At 42.9% G+C, this 27583-nt stretch overlaps 1 protein-coding gene across 1 annotated transcript; it reads right to left on the bottom strand.

Moving 5' to 3' along the window:
- Positions 1 to 2733: 2733 nt before the first annotated feature.
- Positions 2734 to 3876, bottom strand: LOC145803985 (uncharacterized). Its single transcript, XM_082897399.1, has one exon. It carries the CDS (start codon positions 3874 to 3876, stop codon positions 2734 to 2736), a length of 1143 nt encoding a protein of 380 aa, XP_082753525.1.
- Between the last annotated feature and the right edge of the window lie 23707 nt (positions 3877 to 27583).

Here is a 27583-nt window from a genome sequence, read left to right as displayed (position 1 = left end):
CGAAGCATAGAGACATGAAACATGTTATGTACTTGACTCATATTTGGCGGAAGGGCAACCCGGTAAGCTACCAGACCCACTCTATCCAAAATTTGGAAAGGACCAACATAACGAGGTGTTAACTTGCCCCTTTTTCCGAATCTTGGGTGTCCTTTCATCGGAGTGACCTTCACAAAGACATGACCATCCACTTCAAATTCCAAGTCCCTCCGTCAGGTGTCTGCATAACTCTTCTGCCTACTTTGCGCAGTTTTCAATCTTTCCCGAATAGTTTTAACCTTTTCAGTGGTCAACTGAACAATTTTAGGCCCTAATAAGGATTTATCTCCAACTTTAACCCAACACACGGGAGAACGACATGGTCTTCCATACAGAGCCTCATAGGGTGCCATTTCAATACTTGAGTGGTAACTATTGTTGTATGCGAACTTTACCAACGGTATATGGGTTTCCCAACTTTCTTGAAAATCTAGCACGCACATTTAGAACATATCTTCCAAAGTTTGTATCGTTCTCTCGGATTGACCATCAGTCTAAGAGTGGAAAGCTGTGCTGAACTTTAGTTCTGTACCCATTGCTTCCTGCAGGCTTTGCTAGAATCTAGAAACAAACTTAGGATCTCTATCTGACACAATTGAGACCGAAACACCATGAAGCCTTACAATTTCATTCACGTAAGTTACCGCTAGTTTATCTGCATTGTACTGAGTCTTCACTGGCAGGAAGTGAGCGGACTTAGTTAATCAGTCTACAATGACCCAGATTGAATTCATACCCCGAGGAGTCCGTGGTAACCCCACAACAAAATCCATGGTCAAATGTTCCCACTTCCATTCCGGGATTGGAAGAGGTTGTAACAACCCTGCTGGTCTTTGATGCTCCGCTTTTACTTGCTGACATTGCAGACATTTAGAGACGAACTCCGCGATCTCCTTTTTCATACTTGGCCACCAAAAATTTTTCTTCAAATCTCTGTACATTTTAGTACTCCCTGGATGCATTGAAAATTTTGAGGCGTGTGCTTCTTCCATCACCTTCCGTTTAAGTTCCGACACATTAGGGACACACATTCGGTTTTGAAACTTGAGTACTGAATCTCTTACACTGAACCCCAGTTTCGGTTTTGTTTCCAACTCCTCATATATCTTCCTTAAAGTTCCATCTTCCATTTGATGTAATTTGATCTCTTCTAATAATGTTGGTTGGGCTATCACCGCTGCCACTATGGCTCCCTGTTCATGCATCACAAGGTCTACCTCCATTCTATCCAATTCATTCACCAACTCCTTTTGCTCCGTAAACAAGTTTGCCAAATTGCCCATATTCTTTCAGCTAAGCACGTCCGCAACTGTATTGGCTTTACCAGGATAGTAATGAATCTACAAATCATAATCTTTAATAAGTTCTAACCACCGTCGTTGCCGCATATTCAACTCTTTTTGAGTAAAAAGGTACTTGAGACTCTTATGGTCGGTATACACTTTGCAAGTAGTGCCATACAAATAGTGTCTCCATATCTTCAAAGCAAAGACTACTGCTGCTAGCTCAAGATCATGCGTGGGATAATTCTTCTCATCGGGTTTCAGCTGCCGAGAAGCATAAGCGACAACTCTTCAATTTTGCATAAGTACACAACCAAGCCCGTTGTGCAAAGCATCACTGTAGATTACAAATCCTTTAGTACCGGATGGTAAGGCCAAAACTGGCGCTGTTGTCGACTTTGTCTTCAATTCCTAGAAAACAAATTCCCGCTCTTCTGACCATTCAAATGCAATTCCCTTTCAGTTGTGTAAGGGGCACACCAATTTTGGAAAAATCTTGAACAAACCGTCTGTAATAGCTGGCTAACCCCATAAAACTATGCACTTCAATCACATTAGTAGGAGTTGGCCAATTCACGATCGTCTCAATCTTGTGTGCATCAACAGAAACTCCTTGCTTTGTGATAACATGCCCCAGAAATGCCACTTCTAGTAGCCAGAATTCACATTTCTTCAGCTTTGCATACAGTTTCTTTTCCCGGAGGGTTTGAAGGATCAAGCGAAGATGATTCTCATGAGCTTCTGCATTCTCTGAATAAATTAAAATATCATCAATAAAGACCACCACAAATTCTTCCAAATAGGGCTTAAAGACGCGGTTCATCAAATCCATAAAGGCTGCTGGGGCGTTAGTCACTCCAAAGGGCATAAACAGAAATTCATAATGGCCATATCGGGTTCGAAAAGCTGTCTTCTCAACATCATCAGCTTTAACCTTTAATTGATGGTATCTGGACCGTAGATTGATTTTGGAAAAGACTTGTGCCCCTTGAAGTTGGTCAAATAAATCATCGATCCTTGGCAACGGGTACTTATTCTTGATTGTTACTTTATTAAGTTCTCTGTAATCGATACAAAGCCGGAGTGTTCCATCATTCTTTTTCACAAACAAAACTGGTGCTCCCCACGGAGACACACTTGGACGGATGAATCCTTTGTCCAGTAAATCTTGCAACTAAATTTTTAATTCCTTCATCTCAACTGGCGACATCCTATAGGGAGTCTTAGAAATGGGTTGAGTTCCCGGTGCTACATCGATTGTAAACTCAATTTCACGGTCTATTAACTGCCCTGGTAACTCCTCTAGAAAAACATCTGGAAATTCACAGACGACTGGGATCATGTCGATATTCCCACTCCCCACTTGCTCCTCCAAAACATTGCATAAATACCCCTGACACCCTTTCTGAATTTATTTCCAAGCCTTTGCTACCGAGATCAAATAAGGTGGAGAAGTTACTTCCTGTCCCTGAACCATAAATTCTGCTTGGCCCAGAGAGTGAAAACTAATTTGCTTAGTCAGACAGTCTATAGTTGCACCATATGCACTCAACCAGTCCATTCCCAGAACAATATCAAAATGCGTCATGTCGAGAGGTAACAAGTTAGCATATACCCGAATATCTCCTAGGTGGAGTTCACAAGCGACATATATAGAGGTACAGGTCATAGAATCCCCCAAAGGTGAGGATACACATAACATTTTGGATAATTTTTCCTTAGATTTATCTAAATTAGGAGCAAATAGTTTTGATAGAAAAGAATGGGTAGAGCCAGAATCAAATAATACACAAGCAGAATGACTGTGAACCATAAATATACCTGACACCACAGTTGCCGCATTCTGTACATCACCCGGAACTAATGCAAACACCCTACCTTGTCTCGCGGTATCTTTACTGTTAGTCAGTTTGGCCGGTGCCTTGGTGTTGGTAGTTGGTGCAGATCCCACTGAACTGGTAGTAGTCCTGTTGCCATTTTGTAGCTGCTTCCTCTGAGGGCAATCCCTTATCACATGACCCATTTTCCCACACTGAAAGCAGGCTCCAGACTTCCGGTAGCATATTCCACGATGCTTCTTTCCACACTCCACACATACGGGAATTGGATCCTGACTAGTGGTAGACGCATTTGAAGTCCCTGAATTTTGCTTCTTGTTTGGTGGAGTAGTTGACCCCTTCGACCATTGGCTATTTTGTCTTTTCCCCTTCCATTCAGAAATTCGATTTTGTGCAGCAATATTTCCTTCCGCTATGACGGCCCTCTCCAACACATCTACATAGGTAGGCAACTTCAACATATTGACTCGGTCCAGAATAGCACCCCGTAATCCCCCTTCAAATTTCCATGCCTTCTTATAATCCGTGTTTACCATATGAGGCGTGAACCAGGCTAGCTCCACAAATTGGGCTTCATATTCAGCAACAGCCTTGTTCCCTTGTCTGAGAGTTTCAAATTCAGTCACATTCTTATCTCGCATACTTTGAGGGAAATATTTATCATAAAACAATTCTAAGAACCTGTCCCATGTCAATCCTTGATGTATAGTTCTCATAGCATCCACCATCTCCGCGCCTCGTCCTCAAGGGTAAAAGCAACCAGTTGCACCTTTTGAGCTTCAGTGCAAGGGAAAACTTCAAATAATTTCTCTATTTCCAACACCCATGCTTCTGCTTTCATTGGCTCGATTCCTCCTTTGAAGGATGGCGGTTTCATCTTTTTAAACTCCTTAGTAAGGGTAATGGTCTGGTCTTCAGCATCGAAATCTTGTATTGCCGGTGGAGGTACCGGTGGCGGTGGCGGCTGTTGTTGAGGCTGTTGCTGTTGTTGCCGTAGGGTTACCGCCATTTCCATAATCATTCTCTCCATCCTATCTAACCGTGCAGAAGTAGCATCTTCCGCATCTTCTGTCCTTGTCCTCACCATAAACTACACAACAATCAATTATATACAATAGACATAATTTCAAATTGTTAGAATTATCAGAGTTCATATAACGTTGCCATCGATCTCTTCTATACTTTCAGGGTGTCATGCATGATGCCTAAATCTTTTCTAGACACCCTAAAGCTCAATGGATCCGTGTGTGAGATAGCAACTCGTGCTCTGATACCACTTGACACGCCCCAAACCTGCCCCTAAAAGTTTGGGCATGACCCACTTAAAAATGGATATTTAACCTGGTATAATTAACATACGGGGCCTTATCGGAAGCATTAAATAGTAAAATAACACTGATACAAACAAACTCCATTGAGCTACCTCTATTATGCCAGGATTACATACATCACATATATGAGCATAGACAGATAAAGTCCAATAATATGTCCCTGAGCATCTGTTATATATACATATAAATAGTCCTAACCCCATGGTTGGGCGCATACAAAATATTGAAGTTATGTACAATCAACCCTAGATGGACAATCAAAACACGAGCCACATCATAGCAAAACTTCCCAAAAATAAATGGCCTCGTCTAGTGCCTGGACACACAAGGGTTGACAAAAGAGGACGGGCGTCCTGGTTTAGGATTGACCATTTGGTTGGTCACCTACAGAAACAGACATAACACAGAGTGAGCCAAGCCAGTGAATAGTAATACATAAATAATCTGATGCTCAACTTGACACATAAAGACATATTAGTGCATATGTAAATATAGAGAACATGTGGTTAATCTATTTCTGTTTTAATTTCAGAATGGTCTTGGACCCAAACTTGAAACATAATAACTTGTAACATAATATCTTGAAGCATATTGGCTTTCAGCCCTTGAATTGAATGGCAGTAAGCCCTTGAAACATGTTGGCATTTAGCCCTTGAATACATTGGCATTAAGCCTTTAAACTTGTCGGCATTAAGCCCTTGAATATATCGACATTAAGCCTTTAAACTTATCCGTGTATGAACCCAAGAGGTGTCTCACACGGACTCTAGAGGTAACTCACTTCGTAGCACTTGGTTCCCTGTAGCACTTTGTTTCATACCATACCATAACAACTTATACGTAATGGCCATAGGCCCAGACATCATCATAGAAAACTTATCTCAGAGTCTTACGGAATTCCAGAGTCATGAAAGTAGGTTCATCCTTTTCATTATTCATTTGCATTCTTGGAATCATTTACAACTTACATAATTAACAGTCATGGAATCATTTACAACTTACATAATTAACAGAATTAATAGAATGCTACTGGCAATCATTAGCTATAGTAAAGCGTATTACTACTCACTGCGTTGTGGCAGAGCGATGGTTCCTCCTAAAGTGTGTCCTACACAAATACATAACACACACATTAGTTTCCTTTTTCTTGTTAAATCTTTCCTTGAGTCATTACATTTCGAATGAATTTACAACCATCGTATGATCATCAAAAAAATATTTAAAAAATAACAGAGGGTCAAGCATGCAAAACAGAACAAATATTTTTTCCCGGCCTGGGCCGCACGTGTGGCCGTACCCTCTGCTCGAGCGGCCGAAAGCAGTATGCAAGATCGATTTTTTTTCTCCTGTCTGCACGTACGGCCATGACCTCCGCACGTGCGGTAACGACCTCTGTTTTGGGCAGCTCGATTTCAACCCAAAATTTAGCAACACCACTTCATTTTACATGCAACCCAAGATTGGATTAATGCAATACTTTAACCCAACATCACCATAGCATGAATTATAACTTGAGTATCACAAATTAAACGTGATTCAAAGCTTAATCAAGTCATAACCTTTCCAAATTCCATCTTTTAATCTAAGTTTCTCATGTCCTTAAAACATAACACATTACATGAATATAATTTCATGGGGTTGGCATAAAACCAAAGATTGAAGTGCAAATTTCATACAACTCCTAAATTAGGTTTCAAAACAACCAATTGATGAGAATACCCTCTTTAATCAAGCATGAATCGTACATAATCCCCAACTACAAACCCTAAGTTGTCAAAACAAGAATTAAACCCTTCCTTAAGTCCAAGTGAAGGTTAAATAGGTGGGATTGAGCTTACCTTGAATTAAATCCCATAATTTTCCTCAATTTGACAATCTTCTTTGTTGAATTTCTTCTCCCCCAATTTTTTTTCTCCACACTCTCTATTTTCTCTCCTAGGAGATTTTGGATGGAAAAGTTCCTAAGTTCCTAAGTTCCTAAGTCTTCTCCGCACTCTCTATAGATATGTATGCATATATAAGGTTGAATAGAGACAAAATTCAATCGTTTAAGCATCCCAAATTGAAATTTCACGGAAACACTTAATATTACTTAAAAATTATGTTGATCACATATATGAAATCAATTTCAGATAATTAAGCCCCTAAGGTGTCCAATTTCTGATTCAAATATTCTAAGTGTAACAGATACTTTTCTTGTTAAACAGATAGACATCCTTAAACATGGGATTCGCTTACTTAACCTTAATTTCTCAGAGAATTTCATAGTAAGCATTCGAAGGCACCAAACAAGGACTGAAAATATATCAGAAAACATGTACGAGGGTCGGGTTATTACAAAACCAGTAGTAATTGATAAGGTCAAACTGAAACAAAGAGAGAATGACTTCCCCAAGAAAGTAATTGATGAATTTGAATCAAATCTGAGACCGGGGTTTAATGTGGTAAATGAAGTGTTGAAATTCCAAAGCAGATTGTGTGTTCTAAACATTCCTCATTTAAAGAAGAGAATTCTGGATGAAGCTCACAATCATTGTTTTGCAATGCATCCAAGAAACAACAAGATGCACCGGGATTTAAAACAAAGCTATTGGTGGCCTAACATGAAATAGAAAATTGCAGAATATGTGTCTAAATGTCTTCAGTGTCAACAAGTTAAACATGAATACCAGAAAATGGCAGGTCTACTTCAACCTCTCCCTATTCCGTAATGGAAATGGGGGCACATAACTATAGACTTTATTGTCGGACTACCTCGAACCCCGAGATGTATGAATTCTATTTTGATTATAGTTGATAGACTGACTAAATATGCACATTTTCTTCCTGTAAGAACTACTTATGATGTTTATAGACTTACTACTATATATGTTGATGAAATTGTTCATTTACACGTAGTATCGATGTCTATTGTGTCGGATAGAGATTCGAAATTTGCATCTAGATTCTAGAAAAACCTTCAAGTAGCAATGGGGATAGAACTCAGATTTTGTACTACATTACATCCGCAAACTAATGGACAATCAGAGTGGACCATACAGACTCTTAAGGACATGCTTCGATGTGTGCCTTAGATTTTCAAGGGAGTTTGGAAGAGTACTTACCATTGGCAGAATTTTCATATAATAATAGCTTCCACTCTAGCATTGGTATGGCACCGTATAAGGCCTTATATGGCGGAAAATATGGGTTACCAGTCTGTTGGATAGAAGTCGGGGATAGAGTCTTGCTTGGGATTGAAATTGTGCAAACCACCACCGAAAATATCAAAGCCATTTAACAAATGCTCAAGACAACATAGAGTAGACAAAAGAGTTATGCGGATGTTAGAAGAAGGCCTCTTGAATATGAGATTGGTGATCACATGTTCATCCGTGTAGTTCAGATAAAGGGCCAGTCGAGATTTGACAAAAAGGAAAAGTTGTCACCCCGTTACATTGGGTCGTTTCAAATTCTGGAAAACCTTGGTCCAGTTGCTTATAGAGTTGCTTTGTTGCCAAGTATGGAACAAATGTATAACAAGTTCCACGTGTCAATGTTGTGAGGCTACCTCCGGGATCCGTTTCATGTAATAGAATACCACCGGATAGCTCTCGACGAGAATATGGAGTACAAAGAATGGCCCGAACAAATCATTGACCGACAAGTAAAACAACTGTGAAACAAATCCATTCCAATGGTGGAGGTGGAATGGAAGGAAGATTGTGGAAGGGATGCCACGCGGGAGAAAGAAGAGGAGATGCAATAACACTACCCATATTTGTTTCCAATGGAAGACAACATAAGTTTGGAGAACCAAACTTCCTAGAGGGGAGAATGAATGTGATAACCCCATAAGTATGTTTGTGATTAAGTGCTCAATATGATTTTGGATGCTAAACATGTGATTATGTGTGTTTTTTAATTCATATTTGTCCATTGTAGAGAAATCTATTAGGTATTCCGTAATAAACTGAAATTGAGGGCCGTAGAGGGGACAGAAACCGAAATTGACTTGTGATTAACATAATTTTTACAACATATGGAGAAATTTAATTAAAAATTTATTCGAATTAAAATAATTAGATTAAATGAATTTTGATTAGTGAAACATATATATATATATGTTCTAACCATGATTAAGCTTATTCTTGAGCTCAAAACTCTGAGATAATATACACTACAGTGAGAGAGTGTGATTCCAAGGTAGAGGGAGCTAAAATTTGGAGGCTGGAGCTTAAAGCTTGGAGAATTGAAGAGCTAGGCTCAAGAACTAACTAGATTTAGAAGAATTAAAGACTCTGGGTGACTAATTGAACTCAAATTCATGAGCTTAAGTTCATAACTATGTGAATTCAAGAAGTATATGTTGATAAATACAAGAATTGAGCTGAATGTGTTGAATTTGAGATCAACCTAGGCATGCATGCATGAATTTATTATGGTTTCTCATATTTGAGTATAAACCATAATGATCATGTTGAATTGAGAGTTGTTTGACACATGCTTGCATGTTGAATTGAGAGTTGTTTGACACATGCTTGCATGAATTGTCATGTTTTGAGGCCAATTTTAAGTCTTGAAGCTTGTAAATGTAAGATATAAAACATGAATTTTACATACATGAAGTTTGTGGTTTGAATTTTGATGAATTCATGGAATTTTGAACAATGGATTGAAACTAACTTCAAATATATGTATTTGCGAGTATTCCTTTATGTTTGGTTGAGTCATGCATGAATTTGGGGCTTTGGAGTTGTGTTTGAAGATCAAACAGATTCTAGAAATCCCAGAAATTCGACAGACTACTCGAGCAACAGAAATGTGGCTTGAGCGTACATTTCGAGCTCCCAGTACTTTTACAGACATTGGGGGTTGGCTCAAGCGATCAAAAGACCGCTTGAGCAACCACCGTTTATTTTTAGTATTGGCTCGAGCAGCCAAAAAGTTTCCTCAAGCGTAAAATGAGAGCATCTAGTACTTTTGCAGACCAAAGAGTTCGCTCGAGCAACTAATGTTGCGCTCGAGGGAAGTGTCCTATTTCAGAAAATTTTGAAAAGTTGTTTTATGTTCCAATTTCCATTCTCTTTCGTTTCTGAGCATTCTTAGGCACACCTTGAGCATTCTAAATGAATTAAAGGACTAGAATGAAGCTTAAGAAAATTTAGTAAACTAATGAACATATGAATAGTATTGTGACCCAGTTTTTGTATTTGCTATGTTGAATTGTGTAGGGTCAATCGCGATGACGAATCAACCATCTGAACACTGTGAGTAATATCTTAGTAAAGATATTTTCATGTATGTTATTTTTTAAATGCTACGCATGTGGTAAGTTTTCTGAATTCATGACTTTGTATTATGAATGAGTGTTCTAACTGTTCAATTTCTAAAAGACTTGAAACGTGATTAATAAGTAGGAAATTATAAGGTTGGACCAAAAGTCGTTTTGTATGAATATACATAGGGCCTAAGGCCGTTTGGTATGTTTGACGAGAATATGAAATTTGCCCGAGGTCGTTTGGTATATTAGGCATGAACACAGAATGGGTCTACGGCCATTTAGCTTATTAGACAAGATAAACCTACCTAAGGTCATCTCACATATGAATTGGAACCAAGGTTGTTTTTATGATTATTAAATGGACCAAAGGTCATTTTGAACAAAGAATTGATTGGACCAAAGGTCGTTTTGAATGTGAATACGAACGTGAACATGATCATGGTTATAATGCACCCATGAATATGAGTTTAGAAATAATGGACCTAAGGTCATTTCGTACATACTATATGAAGGACCAAATGGTCATTTGTGCATGGATCCATTAAATATGAACATGATCTTGAATTTGAATATGCGCATGAATAAGAATGTGGAAATGTTGGACCTGAGGCTGTTTAGTACATATGTTATGATCAGTTACAAAAAGCGTTTGGACCTAAGGTCGTTTCGTCCCTTTGACATGTACTAAGTATAATGGATTGGACCCGAGGTCGTTTCGTTACGATTTGTGTAAGTACATTATGAATCGGAATTGCGTTCCATATGTATTAAGTACAAATATGACTTATTGACATACGAGTCTCATTCATTGACCTTTTTACTATGGTATTATTCATTGGGCATCGACTCACTCTGTATTTATATGTATGTAGCTAAGTAGTTGGATGTCCAGCCCCAGGCCCTAGTGAGCTTATAAGAGAACCAAGTTTGTGGAGTCAACCAAGGTTGCCTCATGCAAGAGGCTTTTCTTTGGATTTGTTTATCTTTTGTTTCTTTCGTGGTCATGTTTGACCAAGTGTGTAAATAACCTTGGTTTTTGTTAAGAGTACTTTTGAATGATCTTGAAAATGTATGAATTGCTTATGCATGCAATGTGTGAGTTATTATTTATGTGTGGAAGGTTTTCGTTTTGCCATTTATACACAACTCATTGGACAATCCTTTTCATTTTGCTTCCATTTTTGGCTCCCTATTATTAATCATGATTTGATTTTTGTCTGAGGTCGTGGGTAATCTTATGATTACTGGTCAGTTATGATCTTAATCCATAGGGGCATGTTCGGGTCATGACAGTAAGCATCCATTACTTTTGCAGTCTATACAGACGCCTCGAGCGACCAAGTGTACACTGGAGCGAAGTCTCTGTTTTCAATAATTTTTGATTAACTCTTCTAAGTTCATATTTGCAGCCCCAAGACCATTTAGACATTCCTAAACCTTATTTGAACATCCTTAATCAAGGAAGAAGCAAGAAACGCACGTAAAGGAAATGAATTAGGATGCATTACTTGTTTCGAATGTATATTGAATGTGTATCTGTGCTATGTGCTTTGTGTAGGTGGCCAATCGAGGTCTATCGCCAGTACCAGCCCACTTTGAGTAGTATCTTTGTAAAGATATGTTGAAATGTATTTTTGAATTACTTCAAGCATGTTATTTGAAATGTTATTTTGATAGAAATGAGTGATGGTTCCTTCGGAAATGTAATTGTGGCATCTGTAGTGTAGCCTTTGCCTAGGGGTACCGATACCATGGCCCTTTGCTATATAGCCCTCGCTCAGGGGTAACAATATTGTGGCCCGTCATTATATGTGCACAGAGATCTCTGATGTTAACCCAAGTGATCCCTTCATTGACCTATATGGTCCCTTCGTTAGGCTCAAGTGGTCCCTTAGTTAGACCCATGCAGTCCCTTTGAGCACTAATGGATGTACCACATATAAGCATGAATTATGAACTTTGATTTAATATGAATATAGATATGGTTTTCTTTGAACTCACGTGTTATGATTTTGTACAATGATAAACATCATTCATTTAAATCTCTTCATACTATTATTACTCACTGGGCTTTAGCTCACCCCGTTCCCCTATATATATGTAGGTGAGCAAATGGAGCGTCAAGCATAAGGCAGCCTCCTGAGTACACCCTTTTGTCAACTGTTTTGGAGTGCATTCGTGATGGGGCGAACTTGGTCTCATGGGGAGCCAAGTGTCTCAACCTTGCAAACCATGGAACTTGTTTTGTTTATTTTGTTTTGGAACATGAATGGATGGACAATCTGTACATGTGTGAAGATGCTATGATGTACTTTTGTAGGTACATCTATTATGGAGTTGAAGTTTTAAATTTGTTCAATATTCATGTATGCACCGCTCAATGGATATGTTTATATTATATATCAGATTTGTCTACGAGGCCAAAGGTAATCTGTGATTACTGGCCGATCACGGCTTGAACCTCTAGGGGTGGGTTAGGGTAGTGATAGTGTGGTATCAGAGCACGGGTTATATCTCACTCACTAGTTCATCGAGCAATAGGTGTCTAGAAAAGACTTAAGGATTGTATTCATTTGCATTTGAATATCAATATGAGATGCTTTTGAAAATGTGTATATGTATATGTGTGTGCATATGATGTATTTGTCATGATACAAGTTTCGTATAGGTAATGGCGAGAACATGAGGGTATGAACTAGAGGTGTCTACCTCCAACCATCTTGACTGGATGGAGAGAATGATGCAATACATGGCCAAAAGCCTAAGATAGCAACAAAAATGGCAGCAACAATAACCACCACTTCAAACCCCAATGCTTGTATTGCCAGTATCAGATCATCAAACCGATGATAGAACTATTGTCCTCACTAGAGAATTCAAAAAGATGAAGCCGTTGTTGTTTCATGGGGACATTGATCCACTAAAGGCCAAGGCTTGGGTTTTGGGAATTGAGAAATTGTTTGAGGTGTTTCCATTTACAGAGGCACAAAAAGTATTGCTATCCGCCTTTTCTTTTGAAGATGAAGCACGGAGGTAGTGGATGTTAGTGCGAGACACCAACATGGGAATTAATTGGGCATAGTTCCTAGATATTTTATATGAGAAGTACTTCCCGCTGTGTGTTCGGGATTGGAAAGTAACAGAGTTTGAACAGTTAAAGCAGGGGAATAAATCAGTGGCAGAGTATAAGGCCTACTTCATGGAATTCGCACGATTTGCTCTGCATATGGTTGACACAAAATATAAGAAGTCTAAAAAATTTGAGGGAGGTCTTTAGGATGCAATTCTCAATAGAATTAATGTTTTGAAACTGCCTAAATATATTGATGTATTAGATAGGGCTCTTATTGCAGAACAAACTTGGCAACTGTACACGTCCCTGAACGCCCCGGGAGGACGAATCCCATTTTGTTCATTTGGGGTTCACTACAGTTCGGACTCTCAAATTGTCACAGTTCTAAATCTGAACCAAAGAGTCCAAATCCGGCAAATTGTTTTGAGAAAACAGATTTTGAAAGAAGTGCCAAACATGGACTGCTTTGCCAAATACAAAGTCGCCACCTAAATATTTTATTTTGGGGGAAATTTAGGAACCCTAACTCGTTGCCTAAGGCCACGTGTCCGTCATCACCAAAGTTGCCTCGGCTCGGGAACTTGGGTACGATTGGGGAAGGTCATTTCGTGAGCACCCCCGCTCGCCCGATCAAAGATCGGCCTCTACTAACCATGATATCTATTTTTGAAAACATTATGCGTTCTTATTCCGGTTATTAGCCTAGATTTACTATGTGATGCGCACAGCATACAAGTATAGACTGGATCGCTTGAATTGGAACAAAATATTTCATGTTTGTTTGTTTGAAAATGGTTTGATGGTGCTACTCGCAAGTAGGCTAAGACGTGAATTTGCCACCCTCAGGTGGGCTTAGAAAAACATGATTTTGCCACTATCTAGTGGGCTTAAAACACACATTTGATGAATTGTTCCAATCCAAATAACCCAACCTTCACCCACAGGCATTCAGGCAATTATATCACATAAGCAATTAGCTTCATAGTAAGCATGCTATTCATGGCAGTCACTCACACGCATGCAAGGATGCTAAAGCATAAAACTTACCGAGTACTCCAAGCCAAAACAGAAGCTAATTAGAAATCCATGCATGATCCAAGCTATACAGAAATGCCTAATGCAACACATGCAAAAATGCAACTATAGCAGGCTCGGCTATTCTAAACATGGCATATGAAATGCTACAGCTAACATGTATTCAACTTGGAATTGAAAATACAATGCGGTTAGTATGATGCGCCGAGCCCGGTGCATGCAAAACAGATGAATGAATGAAAACATGCTATCATACTGTATGCTAATTGAAACATGCCCTAATCTAACCATCATAAGAGGGTAAATAAAAGGGAGAAAGACGTGGGGTTGGAAGATATACATCACACACACGCACACTTATTACAACATTGCCCTCTTGCAGAGGGTCCGAAAGAATAATAAAGTCCCAAATGAATAGTACAGTCCAAGTAAATAATACAGTCCAAATATGTATAGAACTCTAATTGATTAATAAATTAAACTAAGAAAGCTGTAAACTAGCATGCAAGCTAGGGACTGCCTCAAATCTGCTCCGGATGATGAATGATGCATGCTCGGGTTGCCTTGTGCGGAGAATCTCTCGCGATGCCCCGGTTTGCCTCTATTTGTAATTGTTCTTGGAATGTGTGCCAGGCTCCGGAAGATTGCTGATTTCTGATTTGCTACAACAGAGAGCAACAAAGGGGCATGGCAAAGTATTTTCACATATGTATGCTTGACTACTCTTCAGGGAGTGTAGTCCTCGATCCTCGTGCCACCAATCACGCATATCGATGCATGATGGCCGAGGAGTCGAATTGCACGACTCAATATGAAATGAATGCACATATAAACACAACAAGACCTAAACTCCATCATGGATAATCCGGAGTGTCGGTGACTGGGAATTGAGACACGTTCCGTCACTCGAAGTACGAAACATCCCTCGTTTCCTGTGCTCGGGCTAACTCCTATCCCAAACACAATGCGATATGCATGAATGCAACTAATATACAAACTAGCATGCACAATGCTATGAAATGGCATACACGATGCACGAGGTAACATGGCATACACAATGCGCTAACATGCAACCTAGCATACACAATGCTATGAAATGAAATGGCATACACAATGCACGATGGACTCACACCAACATGAGTGGACCTCAGCCACACTCACATTAGTAGCCATTGAGATGAAAAATGAGACACTCGAAATGCATGCACACGTGCACGCAAACCGAGGACCAAACCTAAGGCACCAAATGCCACTCTAACAAGACATGGCAAGGCATGGAATGTGGCATACTAGCATGCAAATTTTAGTAGCAAAATATGATGCAAAACAGCCCCGAAACATGGCAACATGGTACCTGATGCATGGAATGAGACCCGAAATGCAAAACTAGGCACATGCAATGGCCTATAGCTATACAAAGCATGCATTATTTGAACATTAAGTGTGAAGACAGAATCAAGGAAGTCCCAAAACAAGAATATTTACAGTTTTAAGCAAGGCCAAACAATGGACACAAATAGGACTAAACTAGCATGCAAAAAATGGCCCCGTAAGAGAGGTAATGAAGCAAGTAGCAGCTGCTGGCCCTAAATTGGCAAGAGCCCTTCAACAAAGTTGAAGAGAGGCTCAAAATGAAATACTTTACAGTTTAAAGCAAGCCACAGATCTAAACACAAACAGGCCTAAAACATTGTGCAAGAAATGGGTCAAAAGGGAGACAAAGAAGCAAGTGATGGTTACTGGCATCAAACAGAGGAGGGCCCTTCAACAAAGTTGAAGAGGGGAAAAAAACATGGTATTTTACAGTTAGTGACCAAATCCAAAACAGTGCACATGCAAGCTTAAAATACTATGCAAAATAAGGCCTAAAATGAGGTTTAAACACAAAGAGCAAAAAATGAGCCTCAAAAGGAAAAGGTCCCTTGATCAAAAATGAAGAGAGGATCAAAATAAGGCTATTTACAGTTCAGACCAGAGCCCAAAAACACAATCACAAGGGACTAACAAAACATGCAAAAATGAGGCCAAAAGAGGGATAAAGAGGCAAGTGACAAAAGGAAGTCTCAAACAGTGAAGATCCCTTCAACAATGTTGAATAATGGCTCAAAATAATCCACTTCACAGTTTATAACCAAGCTCAAAACAGTTTACAAATAGGCCAAAAATACTATGCAAGAAAGAGGCATACAAGAGAGGTAAAGAAGAAAGTGTTAAAAGGAAGCCTCAAACAGGGAGAGGCCCTTAAACAAACATGAAAAGGGGCTCAAAATAATTCTATTTTTAGTTAGGGTCAGAGCCCAAATATGCAAGAAAGTATAGCTTAGATTGTATGCAAAAATAGAGCCAAAAAGAGGAGAAGGAAACTTACCCTTGAAGACCAAGTCTTTGACAACTCTTGGACCAAGTTTGATGGCTTCTTAGCTCTAGAAAAGAGCTCCAAGCTTCTGGAATGGAGGGTGGAGGCCTTGTGCTAAGGGGTGTAGGGTAAATGGTGTAGGACTTGAGAGGCTTTGGTGCTTGGAAGAGAAGGAGAGGGAGGATAAATGCAAGGGACTTAGGGCAAATTTTTGTAACCCTCAGATAGGAGCTGGAGCTGCTGTTATATAGGCAAAAGAGGGGAGAAAAAGGGGGAAAAATGGGGGGAAAGAATTCAAGTTTCCCCCTAAAAGTGCAGCCCCCCCGGATACAAAATCTGGGGGGAAACCGAATGCATATCTGTAAAATGCCTAGAGAGAGGATCATGGCCGGCTGCTTTTCTAGGGTTTATGTGGCCGGCCGGCTCTCCCCATTGCCGGCCAGCCAAGGGTCAAAAGGGGCAATCATAATTAGTGGCCGGCCACCCCAGAAAGAGGGCCTCCCATGTGTGCACAACACAACCATGTAGTCAAAAGCTGGAGAAAGTGAACCAGGAGAGAGAAAATGCCACTTTTAGGAGGGGTTCAAAAGGGTCACACACAATTACTGGCCGGCCATGTGATATTGGTGGCCTCCCAGGTGTGTACAACACAAATATGTGGTTTGGGGCAAGAAAAAGTGGCCTTAGGGTGGTCAACATTGGCTTTTAAGTGAGAAAAACGGGCGACGGAGGGCGATGGAGGAATAAAACAGGTTGTCAGAACAATTACCGTCCTCCCACCCTTCTACAACCTTCCTAACAATGAAACAGAGGTCCCTGCCAAAAATGAACTCAAACCGATGCAAAATGGAGGTTCGGGGGCCGAAACGCGCAGCCTGAGGCCCCGAAAACTGACTGTTAGGCACCGGAAGTGGTGTTCGACCACGAAGTTCGTTTTTCAAACCCCAGTGTCCCTCAAAAGGGAGCAAATAAGATGCATGCCAAAAACCAGAGCAAACGGAGGTAGTTAAGCGGTCCCAAACTGAGGCACACGACCGACAGTTTTGAAAACCGGGAACCGGGCTTCGAAACGGGAAAAACGGCCTACGAACACGAAACGTAGCCTACAGCCACTGAGAGATGATCTACGAGACCTCTCCCTCCCTTCGGGCTGAGAAAACAAAGAAAACAGAGCCTGGTTCGCAAACCGAGGCAAATCATGAAAGAGTCCGGAAGTCCGGAGACAAAGCTCACAGCCGAGACTCTGAAACTTCTGAACGTGCACAATATGCAACATCACCAAGCGCTCAATCGGTGACGTCTAAGTCTTAAGGTTGGTCAAAAATGGGGAGTCTACAGTTGCCCCTCTTTGATAGAACTCGAAAGTCATAAGTGACGGGAGTGAATGTCAAAGCCCAGAGACGACCCATTTTTGACAAGGCCGAAGACTTAGAAAAACAGGTGAGATAAACAGAGATGTGCCCACAGGCGGGGGCAAAATGCAAAATGATATGCAGAAAGCCAAATGCGACTCATGATCATGCAAATGCAGCAAGCTATAATGAGGCAAGTATTCGCAAATAGATGCAACAGTTTTAAGCAAGAATGCAAAGCAAAACTACATTTCATGCAGTTAGGAATGTAGAGAATTATTCAATTCTCATCGCGTCTCACACGGAGAAGATACGATACCTACGCGATTCGTCTGGTTGCACTAGCCTCAAATGAACCGTACATACAATATCGTGCCTGCAAAATGAAGAAACTCAACAAGCACAACATATCTAACAACATATATTCAATGTGATATCGAATGCAGACAATCGCGGTGTTGATGGAAAAGTGCATCGCAATGCGGGAAGAAACGCGCGTGACAACGCGAGTTTAAGCACGGAGGCTCGGAGATATCAAAGAGACATGCATAGCAATGCAAGTACGTGCATGAGAATGCAAGTCACGTGCATGATAATGCAGAACAAGCGTAAACCAGGATGTATGTTTGTCACAAAACAACGAGCAAGGAAATGCAAGTTTCGGCGAGGGCGGCTCGATCGCGGCCTCCGGTTCACCTCCCGGAGGGGTTACAACATGTTCAAAAGGATACATCTCACTTTCAACGAGTAATGATGAGACACGCATCAGAAGTTGAAGCTGTGGTTCCGGCAGAGCGATTTCGCGACAAAAAGTGGACTTCTCTTGTACTTTTTCAGGTCCCGGGGACTCCAATCCTCCCCAAAATTTACAGGGACCTTAGGGGGCATGTGGGGAACACCACTGGCCAGTTTTATTGGGAGAGGGAGGCCACTGGCCAGTTTTATTGGGAGAGGGAGGCCACTGGCCAGTTTTTGAAAAGAGAATGGCCGGCCTACCAGAAAAAGTGGCTGGCCGGCCACTTAGCCCAGATTCGGGGCAATTTTGTGTTTTCAGCCTCTTTTCTTTAAATACACTCATCCAAACACTTCGTGCTCACAAGTGCAGCTCCGAAAGCATATCCTCTTCCTTCCCAAACCATTTTCTCCCTCAGATATGGGCTCTATACGCGTTTTCCAATGTCCCACGCAAGTTGTTTTTGAGAAATCTTTCAGTTTCAAGCACTTTGAACCGATTAAATTTTGATTTTGGGGCTTCTTTTCTCATTTTCGCCACTTGAGGTGAGTTTGTCTCAATATTTGGAAGATTTTCTTGGGAGTTGACTTTTGTTGACTTTTTCATTGCCCGAGAGTTGACTTTTGTTGACTTTTTCCAATTTTGGCTCATTTTTGCCCCTTTTTGCAGATTTCTTGAAATGGCGGGTCACTTTCCCCACGGCGGAGGTTCTCCAGGCGCCGGAGGCGAGCCTGACATCATGTCTTTGCATCGGAGGGTTCGCCTCTTTATCCCCGATAGGTACGACCCACCGGCTCATATCCTCCCGCGGGCTGTTTTCTATCACTTCACGGATTTCGACGAGCGAGCACCCGGGGATCTCCTTCTGCGGGAGCTGGAGTATCACCTCTCCCATGAGGCACGAGAGGTATTTACTTCGTTTTTACCTTTTCTGTAACATATTATGAATTTTTCATGCATTCTGTTTGCATTATGAACAAACGGTTCAATCACTTGAATTCCTGAACACTCAGCCCATAAATTGATTGTGAACACATGGCACACATCGGTTGAGGGTTGAACACGCAGCCCACACACTGATTTTCTGAATACATAGTCCGAATTAAAGGTGAACACGCAGCACACACTGATTGAGAGTTGAACACACAGCCCAAACACTGATTTTCTGAACACACAACCCAAATTGTAGGTGAACACGCAGCACACACTGATTGAGAGTTGAACACGCAGCCCAAAACACTGATTTTCTGAACACACAGCCCAAATTGTAGGTGAACACGCAGCACACACAGATTGAGAGTTGAACACGCAGCCCAAACATTGATTTTCTGAACACACAGCCCAAATTGAAGGTGAACACGCAGCACACACTGCTTGAGAGTTGAACACGCAGCCCAAACACTGATTTCTGAACACACAGCCCAAATTGAAGGTGAACACGCAGCACACACTGATTGAGAGCTGAACACGCAGCCCAAACACTGATTTTCTGAACACACGGCCCGAATTGAAGGTGAACACGCAGCACACACTGATTGAGAGTTGAACACACAGCCCAAACACTGATTTTCTGAACACACAGCCCGAATTGAAGGTGAACACGCAGCACACACTGATTGAGAGTTGAACACGCAGCCCAAACATTGATTTTCTGAACACACAGCCCGAATTGAAGGTGAACACGCCGCACACACTGATTCTGAGCACGCGGCTCACTTACTTTACTTTGCACGCAACTTATTCATTTTATGCTAAAACATGTATTCATTCTGAATGCAGGTGACTTCTCGCACTGTGCGGGGATATGGCTCTACCGTGGCGAGAGACTGGTATGCCGAGCTCCCGGAGGCTGTTCAGGATTTGGTTGACTTGGCGGGGTTTGGGCCCTTCTATACTGGGCTATCTCGTTGTCCTGCCAGGAGGACGCTGATGGCCGCCATAGTGGAGAGATGGTGGGACACCACCAACTCCTTCCATTTTTCTACCACGGGGACTTGACTATGACCCCGTTTGACTTTGCTGTACTGACTGGCCTCGACGTGGGAGGTTGGCCCATCCCTTACGACGAGGACATGGGCCAGTGGGAGGCCGCTTGGATATATCTGTTGGGGGTTCGCCTGCCTGTTGATAGAGCATCGGGGAGAGTCCGATACACCTGGTTCTCTTCCCATTTTCGGCGGGTGGAGATGGAGCCCGGGACTCCTGAGGAGGCAGCACAGTATGCTCGCGACTTTCTGATGTTCCTCTTCGGGACCACTTTGTTTGCCGACAAGGGGAACAGTGTTGGGCTTTATCTGTTGAGTGCTTTGGTGGACCTGTCACATGTCAGATGGTATGACTGGGGTGGCGTCGGCTTGGCTACCCTTTATTGCTACATGAGCGCGACCTCCCGCGGACGGGTGGACTTACTTGGCGGCTATTGGAGAGCCTGGGAGGTACTTTCTGCCCTCTTGATTTATATTTCTGCTCCTCATTACTTGCACATGCACACACGGCGCACTTTATACTCTGTATCGTGCACTTTGCCCTCAGCACTTCGTATTCTGCTTTGTTTTCCACAGTTGTGGGTCTATGTGTATTTCCCGACATTGGCCCCGAAGTTGGTGGTAGAGGGACCTCTCGTAACCCCGTACTCACTTATATTTGAAGGCCAGCACCGGCTAAGACCTCGGGAGTCTCTCCTTTATCTGCGGCAGTACTTTGACACTGTACGGTCGACGGAGGTATTTCAAAACTCTCAGTTCTTTCTGTTTTCATCTTTGATTTGCCCTGTACATTTTCGATTTCTGCTTGGTTTATGCGTCTGTTATTCGCAGATTACATGGCAGCCCTGGGCGCCTTTAGGTGAAGGTCTCCGGTTCCAGTTTGCCGGGGGGTGGGGTGCCTCCCGGTACAGGCTCCTGTTCGAAGGGCCAGTTGGTAGGGCCTGGTTTTTGGGGGATCGTTTCTTGCGTCAGGTCTGGGGGTACACTTCTCAGGACCCTCCCTCAGCACCCCCAGTCGATATGCGGATTGCTGATAGGCTCTTTTCCCGGGATGTTGTTAATGATGTGCTGGGTACTGATGCCTTTCTACATCTTGAGGAGGGGGATTACGCTACTACCATCACATATACCTGATGCCTCCATTGACGGGGGTTCGTACTCCGACGATGAGGCCTGCTGGCATGCCATCTTCCAACCAGGCCCGGGCTCGGGCTGCAGACGCCCCTTCCACCAGCAGGGCTAGTACATCTAGAGGTGAGGGTGGATTGGTTCCCCCGATTCCTCTGACTTATCCTCATCCTGGATGGCCGGACATGCCGACCGAGTTGATGAGGTGGCAGTATGGGACTACCTCTCCGATTCCGATCCCGATAGAGTCTCTGATGCCCGGCCATCGATATGTCAGAGACCCCGACTCACCACCGGTATGTTTTACGGCTTTGATTCATTACTCAGATGCTTGGAGGTTCATTCCTTTACTGATACCCTTGCCTTTGTATCTGCAGCCCCCTGTTGAGTACATGGATCAGGTGCTCGAGATGGTAGCTTCACTTGAGAGGATGGTCCTGCGGAGGGAGGCGCAGTTGTCCATCATGGGCTTCCAGGTACCCTTTAGTTTTCTGGCATTTATCATACTTCTGATGATATGCTGATTTCTACTGCGTTGATAGGCTACTTGTGTAGAGCACATCTGACACACACCTCACTTATACACTGTGTTTACATGTACCCACTCCATGTAGTTTTCTTGTATCTGCATCTGATGTACATATTTGGACTGATGTATTTAAATTGAACTCTTTATTCTCAGATGCCCCCGGTATATGCTCAGCCGCAGGCCGGGCCACCTGGGCCTTCTCGGGGAGGTGGACCATCCGGGCCTTTTCGAGGAGCTAGGCCATTTGGGCCTTTTCGAGGAGCTGGGTCATCCGGGCCTTTTCGAGGAGCTGGGCCATCCAGGCCTTTTCGAGGAGTTGGAGGGGGGTCGTCTCGTAGACACAGAGCACACATTATAGAGGAGGAGCCTGGTGAGGATGAGGAGGAGGAGGCTGCAGATCGTCAGTCAGAGACATCTGTTGACAGAGAGGATGGCTCCGGTCTTGGTTCCGGGAGCAGAGGCGAGGCTGAGGGGGATCTCGAGGATGATGACTCCGATTCAGATGATGGTGATGGCGATGGTGGCGGAGAGTCTATTCCACAAAAGAGGACGAAGAGGGCCTCTTATTCCTGCTCTTGAGAGCATAGACGCGGCTGTTTCCTGTTTTATTTATCTTTTTGCTAGTAGTTGTAGCACATTTGTACATTATCGGGCAGTTTTATTCTTTGAAAAACTTGTGCCTTAGTCTGTAAAATGTTGTAACAAGCGAGGCGTGATGGAATGAAACAGCTTTTGAAAAAGTGTTGTATTTTAAACTCTTAGCATCATATCACATCATTTTGCACCATAATGAGATTGAATGGAAATGTGCATTGTGCATTTTGCCCAGTCAGGTAGTGAACCGACGCAACAACTTAACTTTCTAAGATATAACAAAACCTTAGTAAGTTTACAACTCGATAAGCAAAACACAATAGTGTTGACAACTCAATAATCAAGACTCAAACAAAAATTACTTAAACAAAGAGTAACAACTCAAAAACACGAAACACGATAGCTCGACAAACAACTCGATAAGCAAAACGACAACTCGATAAACAAAACAACAACTCGATAAACAAAACTTATCAAAACAAAGTGTACTTCGGACGATCTGGGCAACGAAACGCATCCGAAACAGGGGGAAATAGAGGCGTTCGACATACCCGTTGCATGGAAATACTCGATACTTTCTCTCGGAGGGTAAAACAAGGCTAAAGACACACATTGGAGCATGACCGGCTACTTTTGGGGGCCGGCCGGCCAGATTTATTGCAAAGGGGAGGCCACCGGCCAGTTTTCGAAAAAAGAAATGGCTGGCCTGCCAGAAAGGGTTGCCGACCAGCCACTTAGCTTAGCAACCGTCAAATTTTTGACACTTGTCCCCCGAATAGTGTCTTTTCCTCTTTAAAAGCCTTAGCTCCGTGTTTTGATTCAATTCATCTTAGTTTTGCACAAAAATGGAGGCGTTTTTTGTGGAAAATCTCACAGCTTGGATCGCTTCTCTAGATGGTTTGAAAAAGTTGAACTTCCGGGGTTTCGGCTTGAATGTACTGTTTACGCTGAGTCGAACTCCACTGCACCTTCCTTTCCTCCATGCCGCGGCGAGGTTTTGGAACCCGGTGACGTATGTCTTTAGCTTTGGTGGGCAAGAGGTATGTCCAACTTTTGAAGATTTTCAAGTTTTGATGGAATCTGAATGTCATGAAGAGATCTTGCCCCAGTTCCCCTTTGGCCACGCCCAAGCTTTAGGGCGGATGTATGGACTCACCGCGCATAATGCTCGGTCTCTGATCTGTAATGGGGAACTGGATATCCTCGGTTTGATTCACCGCTTTTCTGATGCTGGTGACCGCAGTAACCATTATTGGCAAGGTTTCCGACAACACGCCCTTTGCTTGTGCCTGTTGTCTCACTTTCTGCTTTCCCCGGGCTTTGGCGGATTTAGCATTCGTCTGATTGAAGTTGCTCAAGGCTTGAAAGAAGGAAAGAGCTACATCGCCATGACCTTGGCCGAGACACTGATGGGCTTGGATGCTATCTATCGCCGGGAGACGACTAGATTTGCTGGAAGTCCACTGCTGTTGCAGGTAATGTTTCCCACCCGATCTTACATATGTATTTGCTCACATCACTCGGCCCTCAGGCTCGGTTTTTCTCACAAAAACCCTTTTCTCACTTTTCTCTCACCACACATCTCTCTATTCTTTATTCTCTCATTTTTCATCCCTCCCCAGGTATGGTTGATGGACAAATTGCAGGTTGTGGACTCTTGCCCAGCCTACTCAGCCCGAGGCTATTTCTTTCGACAGCACCTAGTCGATGCCCCTGATGAAAGGTGGTGGTTTGACTGGATGTGCAATTTGTCTGCAGGTCGCATTGCTTGGCGTTGTCCTTGGCTCAATCTCCCGGCAATGAGCTATAGCATGTCCCGGCTGATCGGGATCCAGTTGATTGGTCTGACCCACTGTGTGTTCTACTTTCCGTTCCGGTTCCTGCACCAGTTTGGTCATGATCAGATTTGCCCGCCAGTGGGGATTGAGTACCCGGCTGCTTTCCCGGTCCGAGGTGCCCAGTTTGCCTGATATGCCACAGCATGGAGGACTAGAGAGCTCTTGGCCCCTGCTTCCACTTTCAGTTGCACTTTGTCTGACGAGTGCTGGGACTAGCTTAATGAGGAGGCACAGGTTGGGCCCAGCTTGGCATCAGAGGCTTCGACCAGCTCTGGGAGGGGGCGCAGGGATACTTGACTTGACTATGCCCCGAATTTATTGCTTTACTAGTACTTTCAAGTTTTCTTTATGAATGTAATAAAAAGCAACTTCAATTGTATGCAAGAGTAGGAGAACTCTGTTTTGAAATCAATGAAATCGAAGGTCGTGGTACTAAAAATTTTCCGCTTTGGTCAAAAAATGGTCTTAGTTGTAAAGAGATTAATTTGAACAAAGTCAACTTTTATTAAAACTTTTCAAAACCATTTTCAATATGGATCAGAACTTGACATGCCTAAGATCTGTCACTGAGATGCACAACCCCGAATCCCTGCAACTGGAAAGTTGCCCCTAGTCTGAAGAGTACTACGGCACTACATGGCAACGGAAAGTTGCCCCTAGTCCGAATAGCACTGCACCAGAGATTCCGATAAATGCTGATGGATAAAGATGACTGAGATGGTCAAAATGGACAAAGTTGATCGGGGAAAAGTTTATGGCTGAACTTCAGGATGAAGTTGCGTACGTATCCCAAAGATGGGAATCAAGCCTTACGTAGTTTAGGCTTAGGTTCACTCGAGTATTTTCACTCTCCTTTTACGCTCTAACTTTTGCCAAGGTCGCCCTTTGCGGGTTTTCAACCTTGCGAGCTGAATTTTTCTATTTTCCAATTTTTTGTGCTCTAACTTTTGCCTAGGTCGCCCTTTCGGGTTTTCGGCCTAGCGAGCCTCTCAGGGGTAATATTTCTTCAACTTGTCCATGTTGATCGGTTGGGAAAATTCCAGGCCATCTAGGTCCATCAGAACCACAGCTTCACCTGACCAGATAGCTTTAATGATGTAGGGACCAGTCCACTTGGGTCTGAACTTGCCCCTTGGGTCGTGGATGGGAGCTCGGTTGTCCTTAAGCACCAAATCTCCTTCCTTTAGATTCCTGGACTTAACTTTCTTGTTGAAAGCCCGGGCAATTTTGCGCTGATAACCTTGAACATGGTACAGTGCTTTCAGTCTTCTCTCATGGACTTAACTTTCAGTCTTCTCGGTTGTCCTTGAGTTCCTCAAACCTGTTATGCTGCCAATCTGCTTCGGCTATTTGACACTCAGCCAATACTCGTAATGACGGAACTTCAATCTCGATACGTAGAACGGCCTCCATCCCATAAACCAATGAATACGGAGTCTCTCTGGTAGAAGTTCTGATTGACGTCTGGTAGCCCCATAGAGCAAAGGGCAGCTTATCTGACCAATCTCGGTAGGTTTCCACCATCTTTTGCAGTATTTGTTTGATATTCTTGTTGGCGGCCTCGATCGCTCCGTTGGTTTGCGGCCGGTATGTGGATGACTTATGGAAAGCCACGTTGTATTTCTCCAACAAGTCAATCACTTCTTTCTTAAAGTGGGAACCATTATCTGAAATGACCTCGTTTGGGACCCCATAGCGACAAATGATGTTGTTTCTGATAAATTTTGTAACGTGCGACGCCTTCAACACCGCAGACGATTGGGCCTCGACCCACTTCGTGAAATAATCTATCGCAACCAGGATGAACTCATGCCCATTCGACCCCTTCGGAATGACAGCCCCGATCACATCGATTCCCCAAACTGAAAATGGCCATGGCGAAGTCATGTTGTACAGCTTCGACGGCAGGATATTCATGCGGTTTGCATGAATCTGACACTTGTGGCATCGCCGAACAAAACCGATACAATCCTCCTCCATGGTGGACCAATAGTAACCCTGTCTGAGGATCTTCCGTGCTAGCATTACTCTGTTCATATGTGCACCGCATTCTCCTCCGTGGATGGCCTCCATCAGGCGCTTCGATTCCTCGGCTTCAACACACAGCTTATGCATTCCCAGATGACCTTTCTTATGCAGCTTACCCCCATTGATGATGAACTGAACGGCCAATCTTCTTATCGCCCTTTTATCCTTGGCATTTACCCCTGGCGGATATGCTTCCTTCTCCAAGAAATTCCAAATGTCGTAATACCAGGGGTTTTCGTCCTGAACCTTATCTATAGCAGCAACCGAGTCGTAGGCTGGCGCAAATTTCTAGTCAATGACGACTGGACGCATCCGAATTCCAAACGGGATGTCTATCATGGAAGATAGAGTTGCTAAAGAATCTGCGAACCTGTTGTTCTCTCTTGGAAGATGAGCAAAGTTTAGCTTTTCAAATCGAGGAATTAACAAGTCCAAGGTCTGGTGGTACGTCATCATCTTTTCTTCTTTGACTTTCCAGTCTCCTTTTGCTTGAGACACAACAAGGTTTGAATCCCCGATGACGTCCAAACGTCTTGCTCCTAGTTCCAGGGCTGCTTCTAGACCGGCAATACATGCCTCATATTTTGCTTCGTTGTTCGAGACTTTGAACCGGAGTTTGAAGGCTAGAGGGATACGGGAATTGTCGGGTGCTATCAGCAACACTCCTATCCGATACCCGTATTGATTTGATGCTCCGTCAAAGTACATCGTCCAATATTCGTCGTCGATGTGCAAAATGGCTTCATCTGGGAATAAGTACTCAATTGCTTCACCTCCTTCGACTGGATGATCGGCTAAGAACTCTGCCACTGCCCTTCCCTTGACTGACTTGCGTGTTACATATTTCAGATCGAATTCGGAGAGCAACAGCAACCAACGAGCTAGCCTACCCGTAAGTGCTGGTTTCTCGAAAAGGTATTTGATGGGATCCAGTCGTGAAACCTACATTACAGAGTGAGCTAACAAGTAGTGCCGCAGCTTCCTGGTAGCCCATACCAAAGCTAAGCAGGCCTTCTCCAGTGGAGTGTAGCGGGTCTCGTAATCCAACATCTTCTTGCTCAGATAGTAGATGGCCCTCTCCACTTTATCCTCTGATTCTTGTGCGAGCATGCAGCCCATTGTAGTCTCAGTCACTGAAAGGTACAATATCAACGGTTTCCCTGGCTCTGGTGGCGACA

This window comes from Camellia sinensis, chromosome 1 (assembly GCF_055761805.1).
Source record: "Camellia sinensis isolate YWXY chromosome 1, ASM5576180v1, whole genome shotgun sequence".
Classification (NCBI taxonomy): Eukaryota; Viridiplantae; Streptophyta; class Magnoliopsida; order Ericales; family Theaceae; genus Camellia; species Camellia sinensis.
Note: the sequence above shows the minus strand (reverse complement) of the source record. Positions and strands in the feature narration are given on the sequence as shown.